At 39.7% G+C, this 27,284-nt stretch overlaps 1 protein-coding gene across 1 annotated transcript in view; it reads left to right on the plus strand.

The window, feature by feature from the left end:
- SLC6A1 (solute carrier family 6 member 1) overlaps positions 1-27,284 on the plus strand; it is a 72,538-nt gene that overhangs the window by 40,074 nt on the left and 5,180 nt on the right. The window contains exons 2-12 of the mRNA XM_033140773.1: positions 9,776-10,203; positions 11,277-11,408; positions 12,573-12,673; positions 17,147-17,256; positions 17,371-17,503; positions 18,289-18,423; positions 18,774-18,877; positions 19,977-20,101; positions 20,770-20,882; positions 24,885-25,016; positions 26,194-26,296. Of these exons, the coding sequence (XP_032996664.1) occupies positions 9,966-10,203; positions 11,277-11,408; positions 12,573-12,673; positions 17,147-17,256; positions 17,371-17,503; positions 18,289-18,423; positions 18,774-18,877; positions 19,977-20,101; positions 20,770-20,882; positions 24,885-25,016; positions 26,194-26,296 (1,426 nt within the window). The 5' untranslated portion in view covers positions 9,776-9,965. The remainder of the gene's footprint in view (positions 1-9,775; positions 10,204-11,276; positions 11,409-12,572; positions 12,674-17,146; positions 17,257-17,370; positions 17,504-18,288; positions 18,424-18,773; positions 18,878-19,976; positions 20,102-20,769; positions 20,883-24,884; positions 25,017-26,193; positions 26,297-27,284) is intronic.

Raw genomic sequence — 27,284 nt, forward strand, 5'->3', positions numbered from 1 at the left:
ATACTCACTCAGTTCAAAGTGTTAATTGACTTTGGTAGCCTTGAAGACAACCAGTTATATGCTAAAAATCAGGGAATCCAGTGATTAAAGAACAGTGTAAAATGTATAAATTTACACTCCTGCATCTCCCCTAATCTTGAATATACAACCCACCACAATAGATTTTTCAGTACATTTTCTCCTCATACTCAACTTAAGCTGAATTTTCCAGATAAAACATTATTTCTTTTATCTGGAAAATTAGGCTTAAGTTGAGACACGGGTAATCAGTTGACTAGCAACACAATCTCATTACCCAGAATCTTGCTGACACCAAGGCATCTATGAAAAGCTTCATCTTCAGTAGGCATCTTGATCCTCATCCCACTATCTCCCTCGGTTTTCAGAACCATGGATAGAGAGAACCCCTTAATCTTCACCCACACTTGGAATTCAATGTTAAATATTCATTCCTATCTTAGGTATAAGGTAGCTGAAGATTTAGTTGGCCAAGGGCAGTGTGTTCGGTGGTAGATATGAGCACTTCAGCTGGAAAACTATTTGAGAGGTGGAAATTAAAAGGAGGAAATGTGTATTTTCAGGATCCCTAAGCATTAAATGTTAAAGCTGTTTGCTAAATAACTGTATATGAAACAAACTATCATTTCTGTATTATAGTAGAATACTTTGCCCATTAATTGTCAGAATGACCTGCAGTTTACAATCTGAGAATGTGCTTTAACAGCGTGTGGATCCTTTGGCAGGTCACAAAAAAAAATTGAATTCTTTTGTATAATTAACTTGTATTACCACTTTTTACAATGCAACTTTAGTTAAATCCCCTGAATTATCGTGTATCCCTTTAAATCTCCGTACAACACCAGATTGTAATTCTGTAAGTTTTCTTCTTCTTCTTCTTCTTCTTCTTCTTCTTCTTCTTCTTCTTCTTCTTCTTCTTCTTCTTCTGTTGTATTCTGCAAAGGATTGCTGACACAAAATGAATGCATTCACATCTGAATGCTGGGTAGATTGTATGTGCACTTTGGGACCACTTAGCAAGCACTTGCCAGCCTGATAGCTCAGCTTGTGTTTAAAGCACTGTTCATAGCACCCAGCAAGCAACATCTGCAGAGTGCCTTGCAAGTTATACTGTCATCTGCATATAAATTAAACTGAGAATTTAAAGTGGAGTGTTACAAACTTTCTTAGGATACAGGCAGGGACTAATGGCAATCAATGGTTCACACACATTTCAAATTCAAAGTTCCTCTGAGGCAATTAAATGTAGCTGATTAGTAATTATCAGGAAAATAATTCACATTAAATATGATATTTATGCTCAAGCTAGATTTCACTCTCCACTTACCATATCATTATTAATAGGATACGTATTATCAACATGGAAAATATACGGAAGATGGCCCAAATCAATATATATTATACAGGGATGTACGCAGGAAGCTTTGAACCTTTCTTTAGTCTCTAAAAAGCATGGGTAGCATTCAACTAAGTTTTACTCAGAGTAGGTCTACTGATATAGGTTCATTAATTTCAGTGGAACTTCTCTGAATAAAACTTAGATGAATACTGCCACATGTATAAGAAGGAGAGAAGGAAACAGAGTTAGAAGGAAGTATGTTCTGCTTGCTTGCTTCCAGTGGTAACATTACACAATAAAGTTGGGCGAGGAATATTATATTCATTCAAGTTGTTTATATTCTGTTTTTCAGGTGAACATTCTACAGCAGTTTACACAGAACTTCATATATTAAAACTATAATAAATAGGCAGGAGACAAGCTACCGAGGGGGGGGGGGGAGGAGGCCTTTTGAAAACTACCCCTCAGGCAAAGATGGTTTGTGAGTAAACCTGTGGTGGCAAATTAGGGTGCCAATAAAAAGTTGGCCAAAGAAAGAGGAGGGATGGCCAGGCCAGGCCACTATTTAGGAGCTTGTCCCTCTCATTCCTCAGGGTAGCTCTGTGGTGGCAGTTGGGAGAGGGGAAGCATCCCATCTGAAACACAGGGAGCTAAAGGGTGGGCAGCTGTTCAAGCTTTAAGTTCTTTCCCCCTCAAAAACATGCCTGTTGCTGTTGCAGTTCAAGCTGGTGTGCAGCAGGAGCCCTGTACAGTATTAAGGACACATAACTCTTCTTAGTACTGCAAATTCAGTTTGCCCTCCTACAAACCAGACTGGGCCAAAGGGCAACCGTTAGGCAGGCTCCATCCACATGCTACAAGCCTGTCCCCATTTTACATCTGCCAGACTCTGCAGGCTGCTGCATCCCCGCAGCCATAAAAGAGAGGAAGTTATCTTTTTAGTGCTTTGTACTCACCAGAGGGGATGCTCTGTACTGTGGTCTAATTTTATTACGGCAATGTTGCCTCTGGAAGTACTGACTTTCTAACATGCTGTTAGGCTACAGGGTGCCATGTCTTGATACGACTTCTTTTTTTTTGGGGGGGGGGAGAAGCCTAAGGTTTTGTCTTCCTCTTATAGGTGGTCAGCCAAGAATGAGCAGCTGCTTTATGACTCATTAAGCCTCTCTCATCTCTCCTATGTATTGGAGGGACAGAAATTATAAGCTCTGGTTTCCTCTTATTTCAGTAGAACAGTCTATCTGTGATTCCAGGCACTGTACATACATTATTGGCCATGGAGCTCTGCATCTTGGATGCCCATATGGGTGAGCCAGTGTCCTTCAGGGAACCACCCCAGGGGAAAACAGTTCTTAGTCCCCATCTTCCAGCAGTCACTAGTCATGAAATACAAGCTAAGCAATATCTCTGTTGAGCTAGCCTTGTAAAAGCTGAATACCTTCATTAAGAAAGCATATAAAGACATACTAAAATATTATTAGTATTATTTAAATTTATCAGTCATTCCCCCCCCCCCACAAAAGTGATCCAAAACAACTAATTGTTTTGGAGGGCATTAAATCCAAGCATAATTTAAAGGGACCTGGCTCTTTGTTGACAGATAAAGTTGTTCCTCTGTAATCTCCTGTTTTCCTAAAACAGGGAGGGTGTGTAAGTGAACTTAATGATGCGCAGGGTGGGGGCAGGACATTAAACTAAAGGAAGGCTCTTTGGGCTGCAAGCTGGCAATCCTAAACAGTCTGAGGGTAGAAACAGTCACTTAATTTTAAAGGCAACGAATGCCTTTGTATCCCTAACATATGAAGTGTTTCCTCCATATATGTGAGAGACTGGACTAGCAGTTCCCATTTAAAAAGACAGGACAATATTAATCTATTATTGACAATAGTATTCCTCTGCGGATGCAAAGATGACCTTAATATGAAGAAAACATACAGGCTTTGACTCTGCGTCTTTATGCAAAGTCTTTGCCATTGCTACCTCCCGACCGTGCCTTTAGGCACCAGCTAGCCCAGCTGCAGCTAATATAAAGAGTCACTCGTGTAGCAGTAAAGCAGCCAACGGGAGTGGAAGCAGTAATTGAATTGCTGTAGAGAGACATGACAGTGAAGCCTGGGGTTTATTTCTGCTAGGAGCTGGAGAGAATCAGGGCAGTCTGAGACAAAGCGTTCATGTAGCCTCAGGAACTAAAGGCCTAGTTTTTCATGGTTCTCAAGACATGCAGTCAAGCACTCCCACCAAATATATACATGAGTTCTCCTACTCCTGCAATTTCATCAATTTCTTGAGAAATGCCTGCTTCCATATAACAAAGCTGTACTGGGTTTCTGAACTACCACTGCTTTGTTTTAAGAGCATGGACCCTGACTTGTGGACATGTTTGTTTCAGTGGTGCAAGTCTTTTCCCAAGCATGTTCGTCTAATGTATGACCTAAGTCTGTCTCTCACTGCATCTAATGCTTCCATAGAAAGTCCTAGCAACATAATGAGTATATTCAACACCATCTCTGTATGACACTGTTCTGTGTCCAAAATTAAGTGTTTGAAGGCTGTTGGATGTGAGGGGAGACCGCAGAAGATGAAACAACTGGTCTTCTGTAATCAACACAACAGGGAAGCAATTTCCATGCAGCTGAGGAAGTGTATGAAAGCTGACTCTGTTATATAGTAACAGCTTTGCTTTTACTGGTCAACAGTAAACTACTATTTTAGTTACATTTTCCATCTTACCTTGACTTTTCATCATATCATATCATTATAGACAGGGTTTGACAGCAGTGAATTTCTCAATGTTGTGGCCAATGTAGTTTCAAGTTATTTCACTTCCTGCACACTGGGTTGCTGGTTATTATTTATAAATGATTATTAACACATATATTACTACATGTGTTTCCATGGTGCCTCAAATAATAATAAAAAATCAAAAACATGAAAATAGTACAGTTTTGAAGAGCAGCATAAAGCAGTAGAAGGGCATATTAGGTGGGGTTTTTTTAATGGAGCTAAGTTTGTAAATGCTAATCAATTATTTGGCTGTGCCTGCCTCTTAAAAACATGAATGTGCTGACATTATTTATTAAAGTTTCCCCTAACCTTGACAGGATTGTATGCCATTCATTCCTCTTCTTTAGAGCTTTCTGGTGCTTATTTCTCAAGCCGAGCGTTATTTTAATATTGCATATAGGGCCGAGCCCTGTTTTAAATGTCCTGTTTTGGTTCTTTCTAGTTGTTGAAAAAGCTTGAGCAGTTTGTAAACTTAAATGCTACCTTTTTCCTTTATGCGAAATTCTTCGCTATTTGTATTTTCTTTCTTATTATTATTTTCTTTGTTTATAAACTCAATAAAGATAATTAAAAAAAAAAAAAAAAAGCTTGTGTGTTTCAGCAGCTCTATCAAAAATTTCACTGTTCTTGTATAAATCCTGAATACAAAGTGCTACTCACAGGAACTGTGGTGGAAGCCCCAGTAAATAACATCTTGGTTTGGTTAAAGATTTTGGTAATAGTGCCATTCTGGAAAGGAGTTGGACAAAGTTATGCAAAGGTTTTTGCATAATTCTCATACCTAATCAATTAAAAATATGATTTTGCATACAAAAAAATTTGTGATTTGTGATATCTGACCAAATATTGCACTTATATTGCACTTATTTTAAACTGGAAAACAAAACTGGAAATCTTGATAACAATGTACTGATAAACAAAATAGAAACACCTCATTTGTGCTTCTCATTTTCATCAGTAGGTGGTGCTAGAAATTTGTGCATTGGTTATTTCAGGCACGTTTCTGTTATTCAGTGATGCTATTAATCTTTCTCCCAGATAAAGAAACTCACATTCATTGTGGGTATTTTTTACAGGTGTCTCAATATTTTGCACACACAAATCTACACTTCTTTTTGCATTAGATTGTTAGATTAATAAAAATGAATTGGGGAAATGAATTTGAAAGAATGGCCCTTAGGGTGAACTTGGGAATGCAAATAATGTGTCGTTGCCCCTGAGAATTAGGGTAATGCTTTTAGCAAATGTTGATACTCAAGTGGAATCTGAGTACTATGACCCCTTTCCAACAATCCCTCTTTTTCACATTTACAATTACAATCAAAAAGTTAAGGAAGGTTATCTTTACTTCATCAGCATAGGTAAATATAACAGTTCCCAAAGCACCGATTCCTACTTGAACTTGTGAATCAGCAATGTTTACAACCCAGATGACTGCAAGGCAAGTGATGCTCTTTGGAAGGAAAAAAAGAAAGAAATTCTTCCACTTCATCAGCTCACCTTTTCATTTTCATCTTAATTTGCTCATCCTTCCATTTTCTTTTTTGTCTGCTGTGTGATCAAATGGAATAAAGGCAAGAAATATCACTTTTTACAAGACAATAAAATAAAATGGAAGTTTACCACAGTAAAGTGAAAATTTAATCTGGTGTGGATTATGATGAGCAAAAGAAGCCCAACACATTGAGGACTACAGAGAACCCATGAAAATCTCGTGATAATTTGAGCTGGTCCCAATAAAATGCATGACTTGTCTTTGCAAAGTCTTGTTGTTCAGTCGTTCAGTCGTGTCCGACTCTTCGTGACCCCATGGACCAGAGCACGCCAGGCACGCCTATCCTTCACTGCCTCCCGCAGTTTGGCCAAACTCATGTTAGTAGCTTCGAGAACACTGTCCAACCATCTCATCCTCTGTCGTCCCCTTCTCCTTGTGCCCTCCATCTTTCCCAACATCAGGGTCTTTTCTAGGGATTCTTCTCTTCTCATGAGGTGGCCAAAGTACTGGAGCCTCAACTTCAGGATCTGTCCTTCTAGTGAGTACTCAGGGCTGATTTCTTTGAGAATGGATAGGTTTGATCTTCTTGCAGTCCATGGGACTCTCAAGAGTCTCCTCCAGCACCATAATTCAAGGTGCAAAGTCTTACTCTACCAGATTCTGTGTATAAAATGGATTTGATTGTGTAATTTAATCACAACAAACAGAGGGGCTTGTACTTCAAATGGAGGTACACACATTTCTAAAACTGCTGGATGCCAGTGACTGAATGCAGTGGTGGACAAAGTGCAGGCACGCTAAATTGTTCTTTACCCAGCAGATTCAAAAAGATTGGTCTAAATGCAATGCTGCTACTCTGAGATGCAACTGTAGAATAAAGGGGAGAACAGTTTAGCTAAGAATTTATAGGAAAGAGTTCTGATTACTGACATTTTGATTGGAAATAATGACCAGAAGGCTGTAATTGAAAAGCTAATATATTTGGATTATAATTTATCAATGATAATTTTATCACCTCATCAGTCATACTGACAGTGCAACAATTGTCCATTAGGCATTCACTAAGTTATTGTTTTAAGCTAAAGCCTGCATTCATTATATGCTTAATACTAGCTGGTCCGGCCACGCCTTGCTGTGGTCCCCCCCCCCGTTCTCACCTGGTTTCCCACAGCTTATGCCCACAAACTTCTGTGTGCCCCATTTCAGTCTCCCCCCCCCCGTTTTCGCCTGGTTTCCCACACATTACCCCAATGAACTTAAGCCTGCCTTCTCTCAGTCTTTCCCTCCCGTTTTCACCTGGTTTCCCACAGCTTATCCTGATGAACTTCTGCGTGTCTCCTCAGTCCCCCCCTTTTCGTCTTCCTCCCACTCACACGGCGTGATTTGTTCCCCTCCCCCGCACTCTCCGTGGTCACTCCGAAACTGTGTTGATCTCCTACTTCCCTTTTCTCCGGTTCCCCCCCCCTCCGGTTTCGCCTGGCTCTCCACAGGCTGTTCTGTTGAACTCCTGTGCTGTGATTTGTTCCATCACCTCTGCACTCTCATGTCTGTTGCTCACTGTTTTAAAATGGGAATTGGCTGAGCCTGAGGCAAGGAGTTGTTATGGCGGTGGCAGCTAAAGGTTTATTCAGCCCCTCCCCCACCAACAGCCTATTGGCTGAGGTGACCTCAAGTTCCGCTCCCCCTCCCACCCTCTTTCTGAAGTCTGTTGTTGTAAAGCGTGTGTTGCTTTGACGTCCACTGAAGGGCGCTTTTTTGCACATATTCATGGATTTACCTGGGAAAGGTGTGGTATTTTTGCAATCTAGGTACCTAAGAACCTTCCCATATGGCCAAGGAATGTTGTGTGTGTCCAGATTTGAAGGCAACTGGTCAAGTGGTTACGGAGCAAGGCCTTCGCGTCCGCACACCCATCTTGAATATGTGTGTGTGTGTGTGTGTGTGTGTGTGTATATATATGATTCAATATTCATTTTATCTTCTAGTTCTTTCAAATAATGAAAGTTGAAATGCATGGGTTAGATCCAATGCTGGTCCAGTCAGAGTAGACCCATTGAAATTAATGGACAGAACTAACTTATGTCTATTAAGTCCAACAGGTCTACTTTGAGTAGAGCTTAGTTGGATACTATCCTATGGGTCTGTGTTCTATTTTTAAAAGTTTTAGTTTCATTGCTATAAGCATAGGCAGCTACTGTGCAGCCCATTGTAAAATATAAATATTTGGTGGGGGGGGTTTCATGGGAGTTATTTGAAAGGGCAACAAAGTAAAATACCTTGGGAGGTGGTGAACTCTCCTTCGATGGAGGTTTCTAAGCAGACATTAGATGGCCATCACCCAGGGATGCTTTAGTTGAGATCCCTGCATTGTATGAGCTTGGACTAGATGACGCTTGGGCTCCCTTCCAACTCAACGATCCTATGATTCCATTAGTAGTGTGGCAAAGGTATCATAAAAATAATGTGATCATTATAAACCACTAACTGAAATGATCACAACATTTGTGATCATTTTAGCTTATGATTATGATGGTTCTCTCTGCCTTGTCTTGGTTCATTTACCTGAAATGTGTACTGCAAAAGCAATTATTAATGCCGTTAAACAATATTGTATTATCTTAACCATAAAGTATACTTGTTGGCATACATGTTGCCTGTTTGTTTTTCTTCAAAGAAATCCAGCAACAATCAAGGGAACATGCAAGTTAAGGTGCAAAGTTACACCTGAATCCTAAAACAGTTTCCCTTTGTTTCTTATGCTGTTCAAGTAAGAATAGCATTATGACCAATTTGCAGAGCAAAATAATTGAACCAAGCATTCAGGTACTTGAGACACACCTGAATGGTGTCCTAGTGGCATGGGAGCAGCTTTCCAGTGAGCGGTTCCCACAACCCCACAAGGAGAACAGTCATAGTTCAGTGGCAAAGCACAAGTTCTGCATGCAAAGGATCCCAAGCTCAGTCCATGGCATCTTCAGGTAGGCCCAAGAAAGACTCGATTTAAATCCTATTGAGGCACTGCCATTCATAGTAGAAAATACTGATCTAAATAGGTCAAAGTTCTGACTCAATATAAGACAGCTTCCTATGTTTAAATGCCTTAAACAGTCCATAAAGTGCAATGATTTGCTAACCCTTTAAAACCCCAACCTCTGAGAAAAGATTAAAGGTTTTATTGTTTATTTATTTGATTTATCAAATATTTGTTTTATTTTTTGTTTATATGGTTAAACCACCTAATTCATAAGAAAGATATTGTGATGGTGGTGGTGGGCACTAAAAAAGTATATTAACCATTGATAAAAATTGTAACTAGAACCGAATGACTAACAATAAACAGAATGAATTATCTAAAAACATTTGAGAAACTAAAATGTTTTCAACAGATGACAAAACATCAGAATTGTAGGTCTCCATCTAATTTCAATAAAATCAGTGCCACTACGCTGCCATTGCAGTTTCCAGTAATATGCTGATGCAGAGCTATTTCAGGGTGCAGCATTCAGCACAATCTGTAATTTCTGAACCAGCCTCAAGGGTAGGTCCATGTAGAGCACACAACAGTAGTCCCATCTAGAGGTTACTAAGGCCCGCAGCCAAACTGTGGCCAAACTCTCCCTGCCCAGAAACAGCCATAGTTGGATTACCAGCCAATGCTGGAAGGAAGCCTTCCTGACCACTGAGGATATGTCTACCTCCCAAGCTATGTACATGCTCCTTCAGGAAGGGAGCAACCCCATCAAAAACAGGCAACTGGTTTATTTCCCAAACCTGGGAGCCCCTCACTCACAGGGCTTCTGCCTTTCATCTTCATTTTATGATTGCTACTTCCTCGTGTGTTTTTTCCTGATAACTTAAAAAACAACAACCTGAGTGTAATTTTGAAAAACATAATGTTGTGCATTTATCCGCGCATCATTTGTTTTGTGAATTGTTGGGTGTTGACAAATGTCATGAGTTAAACTCCCACTCATTCCAAGAAGGACTCCTATATTTGGATAAAAAGTACACTTTCGTGGCTGATTGTGATCAAGGGCACAATCTGAAAATACATTCAAGTTACTGAAAGGGTTTGAATTTAACTGTGATCATTTGTGTGTAAGGCCCAATTTAAAAAGTCTCCTGGTCTTGTTTTGCAGATCAATACGGACACCTATTACAAGATACCTGTTTGGATTTTAACACACTCAAGCATCACCTCCATTGTTATTCTAACAACCCCATCAAGCTTTGTTTGGGTAGTCAACAGCCGCAAAGCTGCTGTCCACGTGGACTGGTGCTGACATTTCTCGTCCAGCTGCGAGAGCCTCTCCATCTAAACCTAGAGACATGGCAACAAATGGAACAAAAGTAGCTGACGGACAAATCTCCACAGAACTCAGCGATGCCTCAATCACCAATGACAAGCCTAAGACACTGGTGGTCAAGGTGCAGAAGAAAAAAGGAGATATTCCAGAAAGAGACACCTGGAAGGGGAGATTTGACTTTCTTATGTCCTGTGTTGGTTATGCGATTGGCTTAGGAAATGTTTGGCGGTTTCCATACCTTTGTGGAAAAAATGGAGGAGGTACTTATTTCAGTTTATGTAATTAAGTGCTAAATATTTTTGATCAGAATCCACTACTTCCTGTTAATCTTACAAGACAAGCAGCAGAGAAGAGAAGGGAGAGCAGGCTGAAGTTCTTAACACAGGTCTTCAAATTGCATGATAATGCTTTTTGGAAGGGCATGCTAAACAGATTTCACTACAGTGGTACCTCGGGTTAAGAACTTAATTCGTTCTGGAGGTCTGTTCTTAACCTGAAATTGTTCTTAACCTGAGGTACCACTTTAGCTAATGGGGCCTCCCGCTGCCGCCACGTGATTTCTGTTCTCATCCTGAAGCAAAGTTCTTAACCCAAGGTACTATTTCTGGGTTAGCGGAGTCTGTAATCTGAAGCGTCTGTAACCCGAGGTACCACTGCATTTGCACACTGCGTTCCTTGGCCATGATCGGAGATCACTTCAGTGAAGGATGACAATATATGTATTTTGAGTTCCAATCTGGTTGTTTTGGAAGGCAGCAGAACACTTTCCCTATTATCCATTCGGAGGAGAGCAAAGAGGCTCACTGGGACCGCTCTGATTATCCTTTGCCTTGCCCCATTCAGAGTGCCACCATGATATACTATTATACTTGGCAGCAGCCACAGCAGCTAGGTTTTAGAAAAAGGATATGCCTTGTTTACTATGAGAACATCTGCTTTTGCCTTTAACAGGAAAGCCATCTCTTCCAGACTAAGTATGGCACCAAAAGGCTAGGTTCTGCAGCCAGGTCAAGGTTAGGTCAGGGTGTTCAGTAGCAAGAGTAGCTCATTCTTTTCTGTGACACAAAGCAAGACCCTCCTGTTGGGATTAGCTGCTGGTAAAGACTGCTCCTATCGAAAACAACAAGGCAGAAACTCATCTGCAAGCATTTCTTTGTAGCATGTGACTCAGCTCACACTGCAAAACAGCAAAGCACATCCCTAACCATGCATACGATTAGAGCAATGCCTTCTGCTGCTGCATTTAAAGGAAAAATGAATGTTGAATTCTTGCTTAATTCTTGATACATATGTTGGTTTTCAGTATAATTGCTCACTTTTTGTATCCTTTCAGGAGCATTCCTGATTCCATATTTCCTTACTTTAATTTTTGCTGGAGTTCCCCTGTTTCTTTTGGAATGTTCACTTGGGCAATACACATCCATAGGAGGTCTTGGAGTTTGGAAGCTTGCTCCAATGTTCAAAGGTACAGTGTTGAGTTAAATACATTGCTATTAATACCACAGTAGGTGTTAACATTCAGGTCATTCTTTGATCAATTTAATACTGCCCCACTTTTTCTAGTTCAAAGTTATTTAAGTATATTAAACGATGCACCAAACCATAAACATTTATTGCAAAAGAAATATTAAAGTGTTTACATAACTCTGAAATTGCACTTTTACAACAAGCCAGTGTAAACTCTGTCTATATCAGAAAGACAGACAGAATAACCAGGTACTCCTGGAATTTAATCCAGGCATCTCCACCCTTCATCCTATTTTTCTTTCCATACGCATCTTTTGACTATGGCCAGTGTGGCAATGTATTATCCTCAGTCTCAATTTCTCAGAATATTGTTTTCCAGCTGTAGGTTGGCTAAACATTCAGAACCCTTATTTCATTTGGCAACAGAACACTGCTTTGTAAAGATGCACTTTCCCTGGTTCCCTTTGCTTCTCACAGCGAGGGAACCACCAGAAGGCCCTCGGCACTGGACCTCAGTGTCCAGGCAGAAGGATGGGGGTGGAGATGCTCCTTCAGGTATACTGGGCCGAGGCCGTTTAGGGCTTTAAAGGTCAGCACCAACACTTTGAATTGTGCTCGGATATGTACTGGGAGCTAATGTAGGTCTTTCAAGACCAGTGTTATGTGGTCTCGGCAACCGCTCCCAATCACCAGTCTAGCTGCCACACTCTGGATTAGTTGTAGTTTCCGGGTCACCTTCAAAGGTAGCCCCACATAGACAGTCCGCGGGCAGGTGGGGTCTCAGTCTGCGTACCAGATGGAGCTGGTAGACAGCTGGCCTGGACACAGAATTAACCTGCGCCTCCATGGACAGCTGTGAGTCCAAAATGACTCCCAGGCTGTGCACCTGGTCCTTCAGGGGCACAGTTACCCCATTCAGAACCAGGGAGTCCTCCACACCTGCCCGCTTCCTGTCCCCCCAAAACAGTACTTCTGTCTTGTCAGGATTCAACCTCAATCTGTTAGCCGCCATCCATCTTAGTATAAGTGCGCAAAAACACATAGCAATTTTGTCTTATTTAGGTTTAAATCCCTCCAAATGTACTTATTATTGTTACATTCTGAAACTCTACTGCTAAGAATATGAGTCCTGATATGCTCTGATATGCTTTTCTCCCTATAGGTGTGGGATTAGCTGCTGCTGTCCTGTCCTTCTGGCTTAATATTTACTACATTGTGATTATTTCCTGGGCCATATATTACTTATACAACTCTTTCACCACAGTAAGTGATCTTTCTTCTCATGTTTAAAAAAACCCTCATTACAGACCAGCTTGATTAGCTGACCTACTTTAAAATAATAATAATAATAATAATAATAATAATAATAATAATAATAATAATAATAATAAATATCATTTTTTATTTACATAGGGGAGTTTCCCCCCCCCCCCGCTCACTCCTCTCATCAATCCCCCACCAACTTCTTCACGAGTTACTTTACTTGCTGAATTGTCTACCTAATAAACAAATCATTTCAGCTACTCCTTTCTGTTGCACATGGATCCCTATAGTAAACCTCCCGCATCTTCCTCCTCTAACACATTGTTGCTACTAAGAATCCTTTTCACTTTCAGACCAGTTATGAAGCCACGATCCCTCCCATTCTTTAACCCCCCATTCCCATGCCTCCTACACTTTTTTTAAGCCACCTTTGCACTCCCCCATTTTCATCTTCAAACCTTTCCCCTCCTCCCTCCTTTCTTCAACTCCCCTTGCACAGTCACCACCGCATTTCCATGCCTCTTCTTCTCTTCTATTCTGCAGCCCTCCTACATTTGCAGTTATTATTGTATATTTAAGATGAATAGACTCTTAAGAGCAAGCCTGTCAGCTTGTTCCATTATAGAAGGTCCAGTGGTGAATGTTATACATACAGTGGTAACTCGGGTTAAGAACTTAATTCGTTTCGGAGGTCCATTCTTAACTTGAAACTGTTCTTAACCTGAGGTACCACTTTAGCTAATGGGGCCTCCCACTGCCGCTGCACCGCCACCGTGCGATTTCTGTTCTCATCCTGAAGCAAAGTTCTTAACCCAAGGTACTATTTCTGGGTTAGCGGAATCTGTAACCTGAAGCATCTGTAACCCGAGGTACCACTGTATATGGGTGTTAGCTTGCTATTAAATTACAGTTACTACATTGAATCTGGAATTTCATGTAGAAGACAGCACATGGTGCCAGGAGTAATACAATATTTGAGGACTCCTTTGAGAAATGGAAGAGGGAAAGTAAAGCAGGGATGGAGAAATACTGAGAGGGCAAATGATGGTATTGACAAAAGTTTGAGTAGAGCTAGTGGGGAAAGACGGGAGGGGTGACAAGTTTTGAGTACAGCAAGAAGAGAGTTGAGAAAGGCTTTGTTCTGCTGGCTTCTGTGCTGTGCCTTGGCAACTCACCTCCCTACATCAATGGTCCCTTGTCACCTGCCAGGGTAACCAGCTTGCCTTCTTCCCCCATCCCAATCTTACAGCGGCAACAGGGAGAGCATGGAAAGGCATGTATACACACTAATTTGTCAGCATGACAAGAAACAAGTACAGATACAACATAAAGAGAAAACCTTCCCTGAGAATTATATGGTCCATGAATACAAGCCAATGTGAGTTGTCTTTCAGACAACATTCCTTTAACCATTCTAGCCAAATTTGCTCTGGCAGCTAAGACGTTTCGCTCCAGTTATGTTAATGCATTGTAATCCTAAAAATGTTATGCTGTAAATTTTTATGGTGTAGACTTCCACACTGTAGACTTTTATAGGATTTGTTGTGTGATTTTAGAAGTACGTTTCACTTTTGCCATCTGTTGTTCATTGTGAAGGTCTTTGGTTATATAAAATAAATTGAATGATTGATAGCTCCTAAGTTACTTCAGAAACTCACCTTTAAAAGGATTTATTTCTTACTATTATTGCCACATCCACTTCTTTCTATGAATCATGCTGCAATGACCGGAACCCGCTTAAGCTGTTTAATATATTTGTTTATTATTGTAGTCTAAGTAGTTATTAAAATATACTTTGTATAATTCTGGCTAAATGACAGCTTCTTAAAAACATGTATATTTTCAGAAAGAAATAAGGTGATATACAGTTCTATTTTTCTAGAAAAAGAGGTGCCAGAACTCACCATGAACACCTCCCTCATTCTCTTAGAATAGCAATGGTGCCCACCTGACAGGTGGCAGAACTGAGTTCCGGCAAGTTCTGGCTACAAATAAGCCCTGGTGATAGGGGGGAAATGATTTAAATTGGATGAACTTGAAAACTGGAGGACAACAGTTGTGTATGGACATAGATTAGGACCTAATAGCGTTACTAGGAAGTCATACTGGTTCCTTGACCACTGAAAGTTCCACCCATAGCATTTTGAGATGCTATTATTCCAACAGGTATTATAATGTTTTGGTCCATAAAACGCATCATGGCAACATACAGTACTGGCATAATATATAACTTTAATTTTCAGAGGCAGCCAGAAGTTCATATAGCAGTGGCCTTCCTCTATTCCACAGGTCCATATATTTATTTTTAACTATTTGTTTACTGTCTCTCACATCAACCTTGAGGTGGAATACAACTATTTTAAAACTTTAGGGCATGTTCACATATAACCAACCACACCACCCTGCCTACCGAATGATGGTCAATGATAACCAAAGCAACACACGATGACCAATTATAATATGATAGCACTACAACTCTTTATAAATTCTATACATAACACAGTACAATATGAACAAATATATACACTTATAAGGTTCTCTTGTAAACCTAGAACCAAATGAACAAAAGTCTATAAGTCTCTGAAAATCTTTAGAAGCAATATAAGTTTCTGGATGAAGCAATATATCAGATGCTTATCTGGTAAGCCAAGCTGTAAAGCTTTGTTATGGCGTCCAACGCTGCCGACAGTGATTCCGGATATACCAACTGTTTCGCGGGAATCTTCTTCAGCGCAGCAGAGGATACAAAAATGCTTCATAAACTACAAGAGAATTTTTGAAACGATGACCTGCATATACATGGTAACTACATAGACTCAAAACATTACAAACTATATACTTCAACTCTGATGTCAAAATAATGTAAAATAAGACCAAAGGTACATACCCCATCTATTTGAAGAATGAAAATGAATAACAACACTTTCTATGGAGCAGTGGTCATAAAGTTATGTAACCACTGCTGCTGACTGCATTACAAGGAGACTGAATTAAAGTAAATTAGATTTAAAGGCACAATACAATATAACAAACAGAAGGTAAAAAAAGTCAAAAATTAAATGAAACAATTGAGATCCAGTTCAGAATTGAGTCCTTCTTTTAATTCAGTCTCCTTGTAATGAGCACCACCTGGGATCGACTTTTTATATCTCTGGTAACATACAGTCAGCAGCAGGTTCTGGTAATTTTCAAACTGGATTATTACAAAGAACTCTATATGTGACTGCCTTTGAAGATGACTTGGAAATTTCAATTGGTCCAAAAATGCAGCAGCCAGATGGCTGGCTGGGGTTCCATTTAGATTTCACACAACCCCTGTTTTAAAACCTCTGCATAGGTCCAGTACAGCCATACCCCAGCTGCATGGGCAGCAGGAATGGGTGTGTCGGTCTTGTTCTGGTTAATTTGTCTTTTGCATGTGTTCACTAATACATGTATTCTATCCAGTATCTGTGTGCATTTCCCCCTGCACAGATTTAATATTTTTACAATAAAAAGTGCCACGAGTGCTGGCTTTAACACATTTTCTCTCTCTTTCTTTTTTAAACAGGCACTAGCTGTCTGCAGCAGCTAAAAAGCACAGCTGCTGCCATAGCCATTGAAAATTTGGCCAGAACTGTCCCTGGGATTGACAGTACATGATTGATGGCTTCCTCCATGGGTTCATAGGGGCAGCCATACATTTTTTATACGAAGTCCCTGGGATGGATGGCACATAATCACATCCTATCAGCCCTAAGGGGCTTTTTCTGGCCCCCATCTTCAATGCAAGTGGTGTGAGTTGTGCTTTCTAGTGGCTCCAGGTGGCTAGCAGGCTAGCACCTGCTGTTATAAAGTGTGTTAAAGTCAGGCCTCGGGCAACCTCACACAAATTTGTTGTGGTGCAGAATTCCTACAGAGACCTGCAATCTAATTGTTTCAGGATGCACTTGCCTGGGAATTCACAACCAACACATTCCTAATGGACCCGTAAAGTGGTAGAGCAAGGCCCAAACTCTTTTTGGCAGCCTTCACCAGAATAACGTATGAAATGGGTCTGAGAGAAAATGCTGGTAGGAAAAGAAACACTCAACTGAAGTTATTATTTTTTTTTGTTTCAGTTTAAAAAAAGAAAAATAAAGCATGTTTAGTTCTTCCTAATTGTGAAGAGTAAATCAGAAATGCTGGGAAAGGATTAGATAAATACCACTCTTCATGTCCAATTATGTACTATGTGTCTTCAGAAGCATACATATATAATAATGTAAGTCAAGAACATTTAAGAGACAAAAGTTACAACAGAATATAATTCTTGACAGGCATGAACCCTGTGGAAGCTTAATGCCCTGAAAAATTGAAACCAGCTTAGTTTTAACATTGGCTATCATTTCTAAGCAAGCATGATATACTAGCTGCTATCTCTTAAGATGACTTTACAAACACTGATGTTTTTATTCTTCTCTCCCCATTCTTTATCCTTGCCTTTTTAATTAGAATCTTCCATGGAGACACTGTAACAACCCCTGGAACACAGACCACTGTTTCTCAAATTATAGTATAGCAAATACCACCAACATGACAAGTGCTGTTTTGGAATTCTGGGAGTAAGTTGAGAAAAATCTTTTCCTCATCCCAATGAATATGTTCAGTTAATTTCTTACTAGATGTATAAGGTCAGCTAAGTTCAAGAAATTTATATATTTCCTCTTTGATTTTAGACGTAACATGCACCAAATGACAGATGGATTGGAAAAACCAGGCCAGATCCGTTGGCCATTAGCAATTACTCTAGCAATTGCCTGGGTTTTAGTGTATTTCTGCATCTGGAAGGGGGTAGGCTGGACAGGAAAGGTAAGTATGTTCTAAAAGCCTGTGCATTGTAATCAGAGTCAGCATAGAATTCTAAAGCTTTGAAATAGACTAGTCTTGCTGATACAGCCTTCCATGAGATATGAATGTTAATGCCCTTTTAAAAACTCTTTGGGTACCCCTGTAAATTACTAGAAGGATAGTGGTGCTGGTCTGTTGCAGACTTAACTATAAAAGGTGGAGGGCGGCAAGCCGTACAAGAGGACCAAGCATGGGCATGTCTAGCAAGGAGGGGATTCTGTAGCCCTACGCTTAACATGAAAGAAGAAAGAGCAGAGCATCTGTCTCAGATGGGGGGCAGTGGAAACTTTTTCAGTTTGAGGGCCACATTTCCTTCTTAGTAACCTTTTTGGGGGGGGGTGGCCACATGCTAATTGTGGGTGAGGCCAGAGGCAAAAGTAGGCAGAGCAACTAATATGAATTTCACCTTCTCTCAGTAAGCTAGTTTCTACACACACTGTTGCACACCTCCTCTGTCCTCCATCCAGGCAAGCAGTAAGTATTGCAGCCAGGCAAAAACACTCAACGAGGGTGCAAAGCAGGGCTTACAAGTGGAGTTGCTGGGATGGGGGTGTGGCCTAGGAAGAGTCGTGAGGGCCCAGTATGAAAGTCCGGAGGACGGCACTAGGTCCCTAGGCCTGAACTTCCCACCCCTAGTCTTAGATTCAGATGTGTACAGCATCACCACATTTATTTCCCCTGTATTTCTTAAACCTCAGTGTTAAACTCATTGCTTCTAACGCTATGCACCCCATTCTTTGTTTCAGGTAGTGTACTTCTCTGCCACATATCCATACGTCATGTTGATTATCTTGTTCTTCCGCGGAGTAACATTACCTGGAGCAAGAGAAGGCATTTTATTCTATGTAACTCCTAAGTTTGAGAAGCTCTCTGACTCTGAGGTAAGCATTCAGGCCTGGTAACCTAATAATCCTATGGGGAGGAGTTCAAGTGTTGCACTCTTCTGATCATTCTATTGAAGCAAGTGTTTCTGCGTGCCAGATGAAATGGAAACCCCTCTGCTTCCCCTCATGTGGTGTTCTGAGATTTCTCCTGTCCCACCAGAGCAGCTCTGGGAGAGGCATGGAAGAAGCCCTGTTGCACTAGCACTGGTTGTACTGATTTCTGGGCCATTTGTAGTAGTATTGCTCATATTGTCATTACACATTCATTGTCTATTATCATCTGTTTGTAACTATATATAAACTACCAATCATAGCTATGTGGACCTGTCTCTGTCCTTTATGACTAGGTATGGCTGGATGCTGCCACACAGATCTTTTTCTCCTATGGTCTGGGTCTTGGCTCATTGATTGCTCTTGGAAGTTACAACCCTTTCAACAACAATGTTTACAGGTAAAGCAGTTACCATTCTTTAGTAGCCTAGATTCCTAGATACTGCAGATAGGGAATATTTGATACAATTCACAGGGCACAAACATAATCCCTCAGAAGCTGAGAGGGAATGATTCTCTCCTACTGCACACAGAGCACATGGTGTTTCCAGATTCCTCCCATACTGGAGGAGCAGCTGTATTGTTCAAGGAGAGATCTGCATGAGATGCAAAGTGGGCAACATCTTTCCCTCTAATGCTTCATTTGGATGGTTTGTTCCCTATCAGTTTTGGCAGCAAAATGGAACCACTCAAAAATATTAGTAGTGGTTTCTACAATTTTTTTTTAAAGGTTCTCTGCAAGGACCTACATTCAGTGTGGCTTCCACCAAGACCTATGCTTCATTTGGGGTTAGGGAGGAATATGAAGAAATGTCTTATTGAGACTCTAAATTGATCTGCTTCCAACTCCCAGCATCTATATGAGAAGATGACTAAGCTATGTAACAATAAAGCAATTCAGATGGATCTGGCAACTTTTAGCATTATATAGCATAGCAGGGAGAGAATTCGGGTGAATAAGATAGATTTAAAGTATCTCTTTTCCTCTCCCCCCTCATTCTGACATCTTTCCTTCTTTCCGTGAGTCCTGAACAGCCCTATAATTGCTCAAACTCTGAACAAGAGCACTTTTGTTAGGTGCTGCAACATATTGCTGCAGAGCCCCACTTTTAATGTCAGAATATCACACTTCCCCTCTTTGCAGGCTCTTGGGAACTGGGATGTCTAGGGCAGTATGGCTACCTTTGCATGTCCCAATATTCCCGAGCAAAATTCATTCAGCCACCTCATATCAGGGTAATGTGAATTAGTACTTTCCCCTGCGAAACAGACACAGTGCTTAATAAGAGACAGACCAACGAAAGGCTTCTTTGTCAAATGAAGAAAACTAGCTAGAGTACACTGATCATTTTTGTATTTAAAAAATTAATCCTACATATACAGAGTTATAATCCAGTATCATAAGCCTTAAACAATTTGCCCTGTCAACAGGAATGTTGCTTGAAATCCTGACTTTGGACAGTATTACTACCCTCTTCTCTCTCTGTCTCTTTTTTCAGGGATTCCATCATAGTGTGCTGCATAAATTCTTGCACAAGCATGTTTGCTGGTTTTGTTATCTTCTCCATTGTTGGATTCATGGCTCATGTCACCAAACGTCCTATTGAAGAAGTTGCAAAATCAGGTGTGCAACCTCTTACCAGTTGCAGTGTCTAATTGTTTCAGTAGATAGCAGGGAAGACAAGTTACACTATAATTGGGGAATCTGCACTTGAGAGAACACCCCCCAAAAGTTCATTAGTCCTAATGGTTGTCTAGGAAAATAGAGCGGCATTCACTTGCATAAACGAGGCACTAATACGCTTATGAGATCGGTAGCCATTACCCCCAAAGTAATCTGAGAACTGTCTGCAAGCCTAGTGAGCAACACACCTCATGCCAAGGGTTCAAGAATCAATGTAGAAATGCATAAACAAGTAACTGCCAGCACAGTTACTTGTCAGAAATACAACATAGCAGCTTCATATATTTATACGAGATAACTTCATAATGCTTTAAGAGTGCAGAAGCTATTGTGTATAAAGAAAAACATATTGTAATTGTTTTTCACAAAAATATAATTGTTTCTATATCCATAGATATACAGAGAGATATATTCATGTGCATATTTAAACCTACACTTTCTAATCTCCGTTTCATATCTGTCTCAGTTTTTCCAGCTTTCTTATTATACAGTAGTATGAAATGAGATATTAGTAGTAAAATGACTAAATTAGTTTATAATTAATAAATTGAGCTGCTAGATATTGCATTAATGGTAAGTGACAATAAATACATTTCCCCCATTACCAGGTCCTGGGCTTGCATTTTTAGCCTATCCAGAAGCAGTAACACAACTTCCTGTCTCACCTTTGTGGGCAATACTGTTCTTCTCCATGTTGCTTATGCTTGGAATTGACAGTCAGGTAAAACAAAGTGTTATTGTTGTTTTTAAAAATGCTATTACTGAAGACAAATGTCCAACAGTTCATTATATGTTTATATCAATGCTATCTGTATCTCTGTATCAGTCTTCACTGATACCAGCCAACTTCATGAACCGCAGTTCGAAGCTGGCTTCTTTCTCTCTCTCTCTCTAAAAAAATAATAATAATTAAGATCAGCCCATTTCTTGAGTTTCAAGCATAATACTGAACAAGTTAGTTTAAAAAGAAAGTAAAGACTTCTGGTCTCCTGGTAATAGATGCAGAGGAGAAAAGGGAGAAGAGCACACAGGTCCAAGGCTCATTATGTCAGAATGAGGCCTATGGCTGAACTGGGGCATTAACACTAGTGAACAGTTTCTATAATGGGTGACTATTTAAATTTGTATGCCACCTTTCGTCCACTGATTCCAGGGTAGTTTACAGACAATAAAACAATACAAAAGAACCCAACTAATAAAACAGTAGCTTGCAGAACTTTAACAAGTATTTAAATAAACAAAATGTTAAAATAATATGCCTAGAATTTTTAAAATTTGCCTGGTTTCTAAAGCATTAAATCAGATAAGTTTCTTTGGAGAAGGTGTACCGGAGATGGGACACCACAGCCAATGTCTCTCTTGTCACCACCCATGTTACCTCTGATGGCAGGGGCACATGGAGAAGTGCCTTGACAAATCTCAGTCAAATTGACAAGATGTGACTTGAGACAATAAGCTAGCATAATGGATTTCGTTCAAAATGTGGCCCAACACCTATCCTGAAGACATCAATAAACAGATATGTAATTCTGAACATATTTGGATAATCAGTAGGAGCTGAGCTTCTACTTGCATTGCACAGAACAAACCCAAGAGGCATGGGGAAACTACTGATAATGCCATATGCATGGCAACAAATTGCACAAAGAGCTGTTTTAGTTATAAATAGGATATGATGTAGTTTCAGCTGGTATTGGAATGATGAATACCTATCTTTAATGAACTAGATAAGAATTGATAGCCAGTACATTAAAATAGTATTAGCAGCTAGGCAGAATAGAACCTACTGTTTATTTAAGGGAACTCTGTGGTTTCAATGGAGGAGGGCAGACTCTGAATTGCAACAAGTGCACAAAGTTACCAGACAGAAAAGAAAACTGTAGGTTTCCCATTATAGAGCTTCAGGGGTGAAAGTTGTATCTGTGAAAATTCTCCCTTGCTTAAATTCATGAGCACAGAATTTTCTTCTGAAGGCAGCAATATCAACAAGGTCCAGCCTATTAGGTTCTAGGGAGCTTCATTTCACTGACAAGGTCAAAATGGAAGATAAGGTGGGGAGTGTCAAAACCCCTGATGCCAATAGTTGTACCAATGAATATGCACACATCATAGTCTAGAACTTAATTTTTATTTTTAAATGTTATCTGAGGGAAAATGTATCCACAACAGAGTCAAACCTGTAAAAATCAGGAAAAGCAAACATACTTAAGTCTATTAATCACACTGAGTGTTTATTTTAGTGCAGGAAGAGGGCAAAGGACAGGCCACAAAGTTCCTTTGTGCTCTAAGAAGACAAATGAAGAAGCTGCTTTCTATTCTTGTGTTCTCAGCGATGACAGGGCTGCAATACAAATATTTGTAAATTAAAATTTTCTTTAAAATATGTCTGTGCATTGTGGCTTAGAATATGGAATCCCATAAAGTGAGCCTCCCCATTGTCTTGGTCCCTATAAGTGCCCTTGGTTCATGAATGCAGCAGCCTTTGCTGATCTTTTTCTCAGTCACTGAGAGCAGGACTGAAGGTTCTCCACTCCTTGTGTCAAAGGAGATTTGGCAGAAGCACGCTAAACTATGCATTAGAAATGCCTCACAAAACGTTTTCCTAAAATGTTTAATTCTAGCTTTTGTGAATTTTTGAGGTGTTTTTGTGTGTGTGTGTACAACTCACTTTCAATATAATTTAGGTCCCCAAACAATTGTGCCTATTTTCTTAAACTGGGCAGCCAATTATTATCCTGTCTCATGAGATGATGCCTTTACAGTAGCATAAATTTCCTCACTCTGACTACTTTCAGGATATTGCTCTTGCCAAACATTGTGAAGGTTTGACCCCCATGTCCCCCATTTACTGTTTCCTCAGAGGACACATTCCTGGTTTGGCTACATCCCTTGAGTGCCCTGGGTTCTCTTCCCCAATGTCCTATGCAAGAAGGGAAGGTACTCACCACAGCATCAGCATCAGTTCCAATGGTCTACAGAGTCCTCACTCCTCCCTATTAGTAGTTCAGGTACTGGGCCCATTACATGGATGTTCCCTCAAGCCAGGCTATTATTGACATCAGCAGAGGCAGCTTCTTTACTAGTGGAAGCTCAGCTACCATCTTTGGGTCCACGACCAAGTGTTTCCACTTCTCCAGTTCACTCTGGAATAAGCTTTTGGAGGGGATGCAAGCATGTTGTCAGGATGACCATGTGCCAGCGCCAATGATAGGCCACTTTACTTCTGCCTGGGCAATTCACAAAGTGGAGCCCCTGTGCCCTATTGCTACAGCTCCCAGCAAACAAGATTCCCACACTTTTGTATAGTAAATATTAAAATAATTTAGAATGCCATTTTGTTTATACAAGGCTGACATGAAGACCTTTATTAGCATTGAACCAATGAACCCAGAGCTGTTGCATTTTGAATGGGGGAGGCTCAATTTCATTTAACTGACAGTTCAGCCATGAAATTCAATGGGTGGCCTTAGAGCTGACCTGCATCACTGGGGCAGAATATAAAATATAGAACTGTAAATCCCCTTTACTCACCAACTCACCAAACAAGCACACACATAAACAAACACAGTGGGATGTATGTACATACATGTGAACAAACCTTATTTTTCATAGTGCACCTTACTTTAACTTTTGGCGAAAGTACATACATAGTACATTAGCAAAAGCAAAAGCTATTTCATAATGGGATTGAAATAATGAAGAGTCCTTATTCTGTTCATTCTTTCATGAAACCTAAAGTTCTTTTATAAAAGAAAATCAGCAAATTCATTTTGAAGAAACTGCTATTAATTTAATTGAGTCAAACATAGCCTTAACTAAGTTGAGCTTTAGGCTACTGAAATATAAAATGTAGCCTAATATATTTTCCCCCAAAACTAGGCCTGTGTCTAAGAGCTTTTGGGCTTCCTTGTTTTATTTTTCTTTAACCTCTTCAACTTCTTCATCTGTAGTATAATATGAAATAGTTCCACTCTACTGTCACAACACAGATACTACCAAAAATGGCTCCTTGTCTCATATTATCCTTAGTTAATCTATAGTATGTTAAAACATTCACCACTGTGTCTTAACACTCTTCCCAGTGGCTGTCAGAAATGTGCACCAGGCATGTAAACACTCATAGCTTGAGGGGAGAATGTCATGCGCTTAGTAGTTCTTTTGGTAGTGCAGCAAAAGTAATATTTGCGTATTGGGGAAAAAAAGTTTACTATGGCCCTAAGAAGAAACATGTATATCACTTTAAGCATGTACACGAGCTCTGCATGTGCATCAAAATGCACAAAAGGGTCTAAGTCAGTTTGACTATTATGTTTCTAAACTGAGGTCTAGATTCTCAGCAGGAACAAGTTAGCTTAATTATGATTAGTCCAGACAACCTGTCCCACATTATGCCAGATTTTAAAAAGCATGAGTTTCCTATTTTTAATTTCCAGTATATTTTAATAGGTGCAGAAATGTTGCCCTATAAATAACCCACCTGTGCTTTAACATGATTGCAGAAGCTGCACCACAACTCATGAAATGAGTCAACATTAGTCTAATCAAAGTTTATCAGAACTGGGCATATCGGTTTGCCCTGTTCCAGATGTATCTTGACTGCATCACAGCAGAACAGTTTGAGAGAAGAGAAATTGGAGAAGAGATAGGATAAAGCTGGATGTTGCTTTAGCTCAATCTAATGTTGCTGGTTTGGTTTGTGTGTAACCTCTCATTCCACTTTCAGTTCTGTACTGTTGAAGGATTCATAACAGCACTAGTGGATGAATTTCCAAAACTGTTACGCACTCGGAGAGAAATTTTTATTGCTGGTGTGTGTGTCGTTTCCTATCTGATAGGACTGTCCAATATTACTCAGGTAAATACTATATTGGGAACTTCTTGTCTCTAATTTGCTGAGGTCGCATTTTCTACTAAACAGAATTATGAAATACGAGTCCTCTGTGGATTGCCTATGAATTTAAGAAGCTGGGGAGACAGGAGAGATTTCAGCTTTTCCTAAACCTTCAAATGTCAATATCCTCTAAGGATTTGAGATTAGTATAATGCATATGAGCATAATACCTATATTTACTGGCATGTTGTCAGGCTTAATGCTACTCTTAAAACCTTCAGCTTGTTCTATTAAATTGATTTACAACCACTGAGGATTCCGTCTTGTTTTGGTAACTCTTAGATACCCTTGGATAGAAAAGGCACATAAAGGCTTGGTTATCATCAGCCAATGGCATTGCTGCATTTAGGAACAGTGTTTTATATAGTATGGAATGTAAGTAATGCCAAAAGCCATGGCAACATTTAAAACAAATACAACAATGGTATACTTATGGAATCTATCTTTGTACAAGAGCAAGACATCGACGTATTTATTATTCCTTCCCTATCCAATTGTGTGTCTGCTTTGAATTACAGAATTGTAAAATTGCAGCTAACCCAACCCCCTGCAATGCAGGAATCTCAATTAAAGCATCCCCGAGAGATGGTCACCCAACCTCTGCTTAAAAACCTCCAAGGAAGGAGAGTCCACCAACCTTACAAGGGAGTTCATTCCACTGTCGAACAGCTCTTACCATCAGAATATTCTTCCTGATGTTAAGTTGGAATCTCCTTTCTTGTAACTTGACTCCATTGGTTCAGGTCCTACCCTCTGGAGCTGGAGAACAAAAACTTGCTTCATCTTCCACGTGACAAATCCTCTAGCTCAACTATTTACTCTTATCAATAAATATGGAATTATCCCTATACCACCCTTCATCTGTGGATCACAGGGCTGTTTACAAAATAAAAATATTACACACCATATTAATTGATACTGATGCATAGTTGGGCAATTCACTGATTATTTGCAGTTGTATGGTCCAAAGGTCACAGTTATCCAGGGTAAGTGATCAATGAATACTTATAAACCTAGAGAATCTTTCCAAATAATAAAAACAGAACTGGAATAGGAAAGTTAAACAAAACAGGAAAGGAAATCTCAGAAGTGTGACGAACTTTTTCAAAAAAATTATATATACACATTTTATATATTGCAGGGTGGACTGTATGTGTTCAAGCTTTTCGACTATTATTCTGCAAGTGGAATGAGTCTCTTGTTTCTTGTGTTCTTTGAGTGTATCTCCATATCCTGGTGCTATGGTATGTGATGCTATAGTATTTTGAAATTTATGAAACCAAGCCAAAAGAATGTAAAATTTTTGTAAAGCAGCCCCCAGATGAAACGAAGTAATTATTTAAAATGTTATGTGTACTTAAAACTGAAATTATTTTCTATAATTGCCACATTTATCTTAACAAAGTAATGCCATACCTAGAGGTAATTTGAGGCCATCCGAACTGTTTAAGCGAGGGAGATGTGCCGTCTCACTGTATGTATATTGCACTTAGGAGGGAGGAGAGAATCAGGGTTGTTTGATAGCATGTTAATGTTTTCAATTGGAATTTAAGCATTTTTGGAAAAAGTAAGCAAGAACTGTAAGAACTCTGGCACTCGTCAAAGTACTACCATTCATATATGGTGCTATGGAAGAACTTTCCCTTGATTTGATTTGTTTTAAACGTTTTATGAGCACTGCATTGCTTATGAAAAGCAGTATCACTTTATAAATGTACAAATTATTAAATACTTGAAAACTTTTTAATTATCAACAAAATGATGGCTTGTCATTTGTGATGTTACTGGCACTGTCCAATAGGTGCTTAAAATATCAATGTAAGCACATTCCACATGGTACCGGTATTTCCAATCTCCATAGATGTGCTAGCTGGCAAAAGGCTTTAGAAAATGTTTTCCACCATGTAAAGCAGTCAGGAAATTTCCATGCCTAGAAAGGGTATAAGGACTAGAAAAAGACCAATAGAGTGAAATCATATGCACAAAACGTTTAGTGAAGGTTAGATTCCCATTTTACCATTATTTTGTGGATCAAAAATGTTTCACCTATGCAAAGTGGGGGGAAAGGAATAATTTTCCATCCAGGAAGTTAACAGAATTTGAAGATGCAATCAAACTAACAAAGAAAAATACATTTTCCAGATTATAAATGAATAACTACATAATACCTATATATTTAGGATTAACTAGAACCATGGTTGCAGTCCTGTACACGCTTTAATCTTATTGATG

Source organism: Lacerta agilis, chromosome 2 (assembly GCF_009819535.1).
Source record: "Lacerta agilis isolate rLacAgi1 chromosome 2, rLacAgi1.pri, whole genome shotgun sequence".
NCBI classification, from domain to species: Eukaryota; Metazoa; Chordata; class Lepidosauria; order Squamata; family Lacertidae; genus Lacerta; species Lacerta agilis.